Source organism: Cnephaeus nilssonii (genome assembly GCF_951640355.1).
Source record: "Cnephaeus nilssonii genome assembly, chromosome: 5".
In the NCBI taxonomy this organism is placed as follows: domain Eukaryota; kingdom Metazoa; phylum Chordata; class Mammalia; order Chiroptera; family Vespertilionidae; genus Cnephaeus; species Cnephaeus nilssonii.
In genome coordinates, this window is record NC_137076.1 from 21,718,493 (window position 1) to 21,727,146 (window position 8,654).

The following is an 8,654-nucleotide window of genomic DNA, read 5'->3' on the forward strand; positions in this document are numbered from 1 at the left end:
AAGGTGAAATCTCTTTATTGGCTCAATCTACACCTGGACCAGTGGTGGCCCCAGACCCAGGGGGCTTCTGGTTGGGGGTCTGTGGACAGTCAGTGGGGGCAGCTTCAGCAGTGGCCTCGGGTGTCGGGGGTCTGTGGGAGTAACAGCACTGGTCCCCACGTTGACAGGTGCCCTGGTGGAAAGATGATGGGTATGAAGCCCAGCAGCCTCTGCTGGGTTCCTTTCTGGATGGGGAGCTCACTGGCATACACTTGCCCATCCCGTTTTCCCATCCTTGCCCGCCCCTTAGCCTTGCCCTATTGCCACAAGGGGGACCCACTTGGAGGTGGGGGCGTGCCTCACCTTCTTAAACCTCTTGCAAGGAAATGTCTTAAGCCGGGCAGCCCGCTGGGCCAGGTCCTCAGCTGGTTCCTTTCTCTTATTCTGGAGCAATCTGCGTCTGTCCTCCATAGCTTCGCCCACTGCCTTACCCCTGTGCAGGGAGATGAGCAGCTGGGACCCCATCAGGCCTCTGCACCCCAGGCCCTGGCCAAATCCCACTGCCATCACTCTCACTCACCCTGGCCGGGCACGGGGCCGGGGGCCCCAGTTGGCCTCGGGGTTGGCCTGGAAGCGCTTGAGTCCTCGCTGGCGGGAGCTGGGGTTGGCATCATCCCGGATGGTGAAGTTGGCCTGCAGCCTGGAGAAGGGGGTGGTGCAGCTGAGGGGCAGCCGCCACTCAGACATGCACAACAAAACTGCGCACGGGGCCTGCCCACCTCGGTGACTTGGGAAGGCATCTACCTGGGTCAGGATTCTCTCATTCATTTAATAAACATTTACTGTTGCCTACAGTGTGCCTGAAATCTGCCGCCGGTAAAGCTGACATTCTAGTGTACAAGACAAGCAAGCAACGGGACAAATCAGAAATCAGCAAGTTATGTTTTGTTAGGGCATGAGATAAGAGTTTTGAAAAGAACAGAGCAGGGCAGAGGTTCTGGGGAGACTGGGGAAGGGGTTCAATGCAGGACAGGACAGAGTCAGGGACACCTGAAGGAGGTGAGGGAACAGTCCTGGGGGCACCCAGGGACAGGCACTCCAGGTAGCGGGAACAGCCTGTGCAAAGGCCCTGAGATGGGCTGTGCCCCATGAGCTTGAGTGTGGAGTGAGCCAGGGGGGAGCGGGGGATAAATGAGGGCTGGAAAGTGACACGGAAATGGGGCAGGGCTTGCAGGTGGAACTTGGTTTCTGCTGAGTGGAAGTCACGGAGGGTTCTGAGCAGGGGGGGACATGATCTGACTCAGGTGCTCACAGGCGCCCTCTGGTAGCTGTGGGGGGAATAGTCTGTGGGGGGCGAGGGTGGGAGCTGGGGAACCAGGGAGGTGACCACACTGGTCTATGTGAGCAGTGATGGGCCAGACTAGGGAGGGGGCAGAGGAGAAGCAGTAGAAGTGGTGGGAGTAGGGAGATTCTGGATCTCACTTGAAGAATGAACATGGATCTGTGTCATCTGCAAGCATGTGAGCATCCATGCCTGTGGCAGAGGTGTCCCTACCTGGGCTCCACGCCGAGAATGCGGAAGGCCGGGCTGGTCTCAGACAGCCGCTCTCGTTTCACCGGGCACTCCTTCTCCTGGGAGGCAAAGGTCAGAGCCAGGGGATGCCAAGCCTGCCCATGCCATGCCCTCTTATCCCTATCTAGTCAGGCCAGCTCTTACCCAGCAGCGCATGATATCCCAGAGGGCTGCGGCGGGGGCGTCCGTCTTCACAGCATTCTTACAGGCGTGGGAGAGCGAGACCCGGAAGCCAGCATGGAGGAGGGCTGACCTGGGACCAAGAGGGGTTGTGAGGGGCAAGCTAGATCCCAAAGCCAGTGGTGACTGTGTGGGTGTGAATCATGGGGTGGTTGTGAGGCTGGCTGCATGTCTCAGGGTGACCACGTAGCTGGTACCATGCCAATGATCGGAACAGTCAGACTCTCCCCCTGGCCGGGGCTCTTGGCCTCTGAGTACTCGTACATGAGACTCCCTGGACGTGAGTGAAGTCTGATCTCCATTTTATGGGGGATTCTGGCCCCAAAGGAGCCCACGTTGCCCAGGGCACCCAGCACTCAGGCTCTGCTCCTCCCCCACCCAGCCCTCACCGCAGCTGCAGGAGGCTGGGTGTGCTACAGTGGATGGTGCTGCTCAGCTGGTCCAGCGTATAGTACAGAGGCACGTCCGGCAGCTCCTGCCATGGGGGACAACAGGATATGCATGGGGCAGATGGAGGAAGCTGGGCACAGGTGAGCCCCATCCTGTTTCGGCCCAGCCCCTACCTCGGTGACGACACTCAGGACTCCTCGGATCCGCTCCGAAGTATGGAACCGGCCGGGGTTGGTGCTCACAGCCTCTAGGACTCGGCCCACAAAATCCAGGTCATGGATTGGCTCCACCCATAGGGGGCCACCGAGCTGCAGACACACAGGGGCCAGATGGACAAGGAGTGAGACACAAGGACCCCTGAGACCCCATGCCTAAACCCGGCATGGTCCCACCTGGTGCCGCTGCCCACAGTGCTCACACTCAGGGGCCACAGGGGGACCGCAGGCTGCAGAGAACTTGACCCTGCACAGAGAGAGGTGTTTAGGGGGCAACACCACCCCTTGGGAACCCCTCACCTCCCCCCTGGCTCACTGTTGCTCACCGGCCACCAGAGGCCCCTGATGCTTTGCCAAGGCGCTGAAGGTGGAAGGCTCCGCAGCCCACACACTGGAACACCAGCGCCTGCTTGCTGTGGGGAAACAGGGCTGGCTACCACACCCCAACTCTTCCCTCAGGGTGACTTGGTCCCCTGTAGGACCTCATTTCCTCAGGGGAAGGCTCTGTTGCCTGCTCCAGTGCCTACCCCACCCCTGCTAACCTGGCTGAAGCCTTGACCTTGGCCTGGCCGGTGAAGACACGAACAAAAACACGTATATAGAAATCAGCGCTGATGCTGAGCAGGGGCACCACGAAGCGCTGATAGCAGTTAGCACGGAGGTCCAGGCTGTGTAGGACGATCCTCAGGGCCTGTGGGGGAGGATGGGGGGTGGGCGTTTGCCATCAGCCCTGCCTCTGAACAAGGTGTTCACAGCACAGGGTCCAGGCAGGTTCTGTGGGTCCCAAGACCAGCCCTGAGTATCCTGACTTGTGGCCCTTGGCGCCTGCTCAGTTCCCTCATCTGTGAGATTGCACCAGTCTCTATCTCTATGGCCCTGCTGGGAGCATTAAGTGACTTAGGAGCATTCAGGCCCAGTAAGTGGAATCTGTTCTGATTGGCATCATCAGCATGCCCTGTGCTGTGTGATGTGGCCACAGAGACCTTAGTCCGGCCACCACGGGCTTTGTCGGCAGGAAGTGGGGACACGGGGTGCTGCAGCACGGCGGGGGACCTGCCCTGACACTCTACCCAGAAAAAGAGGCAGCGTTTCCCAGACTGATCTATGACAGGGCCCACAAGGAACAAGGGCGGAGCCTCTCCTTTCCCAGCCCATTGACCTAGCCTGCCCGCCTTCTTTTTTTTTTTAAATGGTAATTTTTTAAAAATATATTTTATTGATTTTTTACAGAGAGGAAGAGAAAGGGATAGAGAGTTAGAAACATCGATGAGAGAATCATCGATCAGCTGCCTCTTGCACACCCCCTACTGGGGATGTGCCCGCAACCAAGGTACATGCCCTTGACTGGAATCGAACCTGGGACCTTTCAGTCCGCAGGCCGACGCTCTATCCACTGAGCCAAACCGGTTTTGGCCTGCCCGCCTTCTTGAATTCCCACAGCAACCCAGTGGTGTCCAGGCCATCAGCAGCATGCCCATTTCACAAATGCCAAAACTGAGGCCCAGAAAGGGGAAGTTGCTTGCTCAAAGCTACCAGCAAAGTTAGGACTTGAACCCAGACCTGGAAAAATTGCCTTAAAAAGAGACAATTTTGGGAAGTTGTTAAAACAGACTACTAGAAGAAGGGTGCAATCATTGCTCCTACCCTGGACAAAGCCATTGCCCCCCAAATGACCATGACTGGCAGCCCACGCTGCTGGGAACTATGCTGGTTAAAGGTGTGCTTGTCGTTAATATGCTGCCTGGAGGAAGCGGAACAGGTCGGAGGGGTGGGAAGAGGTGCTGGGGGGAGGGTCCTCACCATCTCGTGGCAGGCCCGGCTCTTGAGGGCCATGGCCCCGTACTTGCTGTAGCATGTCTCCCCGCTGTTCCCTGCCAGCACTGCCATGTCCGTGCAGGTAACGCACAGCAACCCTGCAAGTAAGGAAGGGGTGAGGATCCTTCAAACACTCCGAGCCCTGCTCTATCCTCCTGGGTCAGCATGGCCTCACCTCCTTCACTCACAGCCTGCACAGCTGCATCCAGAAAAGCGGCAGGGCTGCCATAGGGGTCCAGGTCGATGACATCAAACCGATCCGACACCCGCTGGTGCTGGTACATCAGCATCCTGGGAGTGAGAGGGCCAATTCCTCAGCGCCCTGTACCAGGGACCTCTCTGTTCCTTACACATGTTCAATCCTGAAGCGTGATAGTTTGGACCTGGACTCGGGCCAGCTGCCTGGGCTTAGATCCTGGCATCCATTTGCTAATAACTTCATGGCTTTTCCCCTCAGGCCTCTGTCTACCCATCTCTGACAATGGCATGACAATAGCCAATACAGTAAGTCCTCACTTACTGAAAACTGTGACTTTAAGCGGAAAAACATGTAATGAAACCAATTTTTTCACAGACTAAGTGATCCAAACAAGAGTTAAATTCCTACAGCATTTCTGGTCACAAAAACATTGCTCAAATTCTAAATAAAGACTCAAAACACTTCTAATATTAAACAATGAAGTAAATGTGAGCTGTACATACATTTAAGAAAAATTAATAAAAACAAGTCAGATCATTATTTTCCACCCAGTTATTCCACTTCAGGGTCATAGATGGCTGGAGTCTATCCAGGCAGCTCAGGGGATCCACCCTGGACAGGACACCTTTCCACGGCAGGGCCACGCACGCCCACACACACTCGCTCAGACGGGACAATGCAGGCATGCCAGTTTACCTCATCTGAACACATATAAATATAATTTATTATTTTTTAAATTGACTTGAGAGAGGAAGGGAGAGAGAGAAACACCAATGATGAAATCACTGTTCGGCTGCCTCCTGCAGGGCCCCTATTGGGGATCAAGCCTGAAACTCAGGCATGTGCTCTGACCAGGAATTGAGCCCTGACCTCCTGATTGGTTCCTGGGTCGACGCTCAACCACTGAGCCACACCAACCGGGCCTCACGTGAGTATTTTAGGTTGTAGGAGGAAACCTAAGTCCCCACAGAAAAGCCACAGAGACATGGATAGAATGTGCCAAATCCACACAGACAGTAGCCCTGGCCAGGATTTTTCTTTTTCTCATCAACATTTTAACAACAACATTGGGACCTACTCTACTAATGTAGCACATACATGCCTGACACTGTTTCAAGCAATTTAGATACATTAACTCATTTAATCACATAATCTTCCAATGGGGGTGAAAGGTGCCTACCAGAACAACTCCGTGGATCTGGACCTATATTGTTCCCTTTGCAGATGAGGAAAAGCAAATGCTATCTTCTCACACAGCCCACCCTGACCACATTTTTCAAAATGGCAATCCCCCTGACCATCTTCCTCTATCCCCTACCCCCTCAATTATTTTCCAGAGCACTTCTCACCTCTACTTTACTATGTAATTTACTTATTTGTTACAATTATTTGTTATCTTCTCTGTTTCCTATTAGATTTTATTATGGCCAGGAAAGCAAATAGTTTTTTACTTATTAACTTTCTATAAAGGTTAGATAGTAAATATTTTAGGTTTTATAGGCCACATACAGTCACTATTGCATACTTTTTTTTTAACCTTTAAAAATATAAAAACATATCCTTAGCTCAGTGGTTAGAGCATCAGCCAGAGGACTAAAGGGTCTGGGGTTCGATTCTGATCAAGGGCACGTACTCTGGTTGCAGGCTCGATCCCCACAGGAGGCAACCAATTGATGTGTCTCTCTCACATCGATGTCTCTCTCTCTGTGTCTCTCCCCCTCTCTTCCACTCTCTCTCAAAATCAATGTGGGGAGACAATATCCTCAGGTGAGGATTGAAAAAACAAACACTCTTACATCACAGGCCACAAAAACCCAGACTTTGGGGCTTCACAGGCTATAGTTTGCTGACCCTTGCATTTGAATGTGAATTCCACAAGGTCAGGGATTTTGTCTGTAATGTTTACTGATGCATTCCCTGCACTGCGAACAGTGTCTGGCACATATTGGACAAGTGGATATAAGCTAGTTCGTTTGAACGAATAAAAGTATGAGAAGTTTAAAATGGAAACCATCATGGTACTAATTTCTGGCACCGAGCATGAGCTATACAAGTATTGCCTCTCATTTAATCAGTACAGCAACCCCTGTAAAACCAGCATCTTATACCCAAGGAAACTGAGGCTCAGAGAGACTAAGGCACTCTCCCAAGATCAGAGAGCAAGATTATGACACAGCTAGGATTTGACCCCAGGCAGCCTGGCTATAGAAGGCACCTTCCAGCTGCCTGGCTCTGCGGCCCAGGACCTACCGGGCATCTGCCTGGCTGGGCTGTACCAGGTGGGCCACTTCGTTGAGCTGCACATTATGGCGGATGAGATCCACAGCTCGGGCAGAGGCATCGTTGGCAACCACGGATCGGAGCCCAGGCACCTCTCGGGCAAAGCGAATGGAACGAAGACCCGAGGCTGCCAGGCCCTCCAGCACTCGCAGGCCTTCCTGTTGGAGTAAGCAGGGAGCCCCACTCACATCAATATCTCCATTCTCTGCTGAGCTCCCCCATCCCCCCCCCCCCCACACACACACACACACACATCCTCCTACAGCTCTCCCCTTGCAGGAGCCTTCCTTCCTCCATCACCCACTGGACTCCCGGGCTGCCACCTATTTTATGCCCAGGCCTCACCTCACAGATCTCCCCCACAGTGGCTGTTCGAGGCTGGTTTCCAGGGGCCGGGTCTGCCCCCTCTTTCAATACAGCCTTGTCCTCCTCTTGCTCCGACAAGTCCACCACCACCTTTTGCACCTCCTTTTCACCTGGCACCTTGACTGCAGCCACCCAGAAACACAAGTCAGGGACTATCAAGGCTCTCTTTGAGATACCTCTACTCTTCAAAATACAGAAGATTCATGAAAGAAAATCTTCCCCAAAGTCCCCAGGAAAAGGCTGAAGGAGCAGAGCCCAGGGCCTGCTACGTGGTTGGAGCCTTTCCAGACTTTAGGGAGGAGGGGGAGTCCTCTGTGTGACCACCACCCACCAGGAGATTGTACCTCCACTTACTCTGGATTCCTTTGGCCCCAAGATGAATGCGAGCAAACTCAGTGATCACAGCACATCTGCGAGAGACGAAGGCTTGGTTCACACCCCCTCACTTCACAGACCCATTGCCCTCTGCCAAGCTGACCCCGGACGCCTGCTCACGTCAGATCCCGGTTGAACTCCTGCACTGGGTTGTAGAAGACTTCGTTGGCGCTGGGGAAGGCGATCGTGGCGGACCCCTCGGTGACCGTCGTCTCCTGGGTTTCAGGTGGGCGCTTTTCGCCGCAGGGCACCGTGCCGTTCTCCATTGCGGGTGGATTTGCCGGCCCTTGGGGCTGCCCCTCCATAAACCCAGCCCTACAGAGACCGCCGGCGGAGCGGAGATTCAGGATTTGCCGCAGAACGATCCTCGTATGGGACATCCGCAGTAGCCTGTGCCCGCCAAGCCTGCATCAGGAGGGCATAGAGAGGACGAGAGAGCTCCTTTCCCGGGCCGGGTGGCCTGCACATCTGTAAAATAGCGGCTCAGGAGACCCTGTGGCCTCCGTAAGCTAACGCCACCCCCGATCTTCTGAAGACCCGCCCCAGCGAAGCCTGAAGCCCTTACGTGGGCCCGCCCCTGCACCCCATCCCTCCCCTCGCTGCCCAGGCCCTCCTCACCGGCTCTCGCGAAACGGAGAACCGAATCAGTCTTGGTCACATTTTCCGGGTTAAGACCTGGGCGCCGCCATGTTGGCACAGTTGGGGGCGGGTCATGTGGCAGAATTTAGCCAATCAGTAATGCTACCTACAGTGCATGGCCGGGATCAAAATGCACCATGGAAAACGCAGAACGTGTGGTATCCGCGGCCTTGATCACAGTGGTCCTCATGTAATTAAGGACACATCACCAGCCCACTTCACGGATGAGGAAGTTGAGGCTCAGAAAAAGGGTGGTAAGCGAAGAAATCCAACACCTATTGATCGTCTCCTGGATGCTGGGCGCCATAAACACATTACTTCAGGGCATCCTGCAGGAATAGCTCAGGCTTTGAAATCAGATTTACTGAGTTTGAATCCTAGCCCTACCACATGCTCTTGGCAAGTTACTTAAACTCTCTGGACCTCACTTTCCTTACATGTTAAATAAGAGTTCTAGCTTCCAAGATAGAGCAAAGATTAAAAGACAACATCCCGAAAGTATGCAAAGAAGTCTCTTTCACATAACCCGCAATGGGAAAGGAGGACAGGGTAGTGGTCTGGGCTGTCTGGGTTCCCAGTCCCCAGCTCACTTTGCTACCTGTTCTTAACCCCTCTCTGTGCTTAAGTTTCCCCATTTGCAAAA

General features: G+C 54.1%; 1 protein-coding gene across 1 annotated transcript; it reads right to left on the minus strand.

Moving 5' to 3' along the window:
- TRMT1 (tRNA methyltransferase 1) lies at positions 1-7,974 on the minus strand. The gene is made up of 16 exons (XM_079772408.1): positions 7,493-7,974; positions 7,352-7,407; positions 6,977-7,119; positions 6,602-6,789; positions 4,328-4,443; positions 4,138-4,250; positions 2,880-3,028; positions 2,664-2,750; positions 2,515-2,584; positions 2,296-2,430; positions 2,122-2,207; positions 1,697-1,805; positions 1,535-1,611; positions 560-679; positions 343-472; positions 1-172 (listed from the first exon to the last, which is right to left on the minus strand). Exons 1-16 carry the CDS (start codon positions 7,750-7,752, stop codon positions 23-25), a joined length of 1,989 nt encoding a protein of 662 aa, XP_079628534.1. The 5' UTR covers positions 7,753-7,974; the 3' UTR covers positions 1-22.
- Positions 7,975-8,654: the final 680 nt, after the last annotated feature.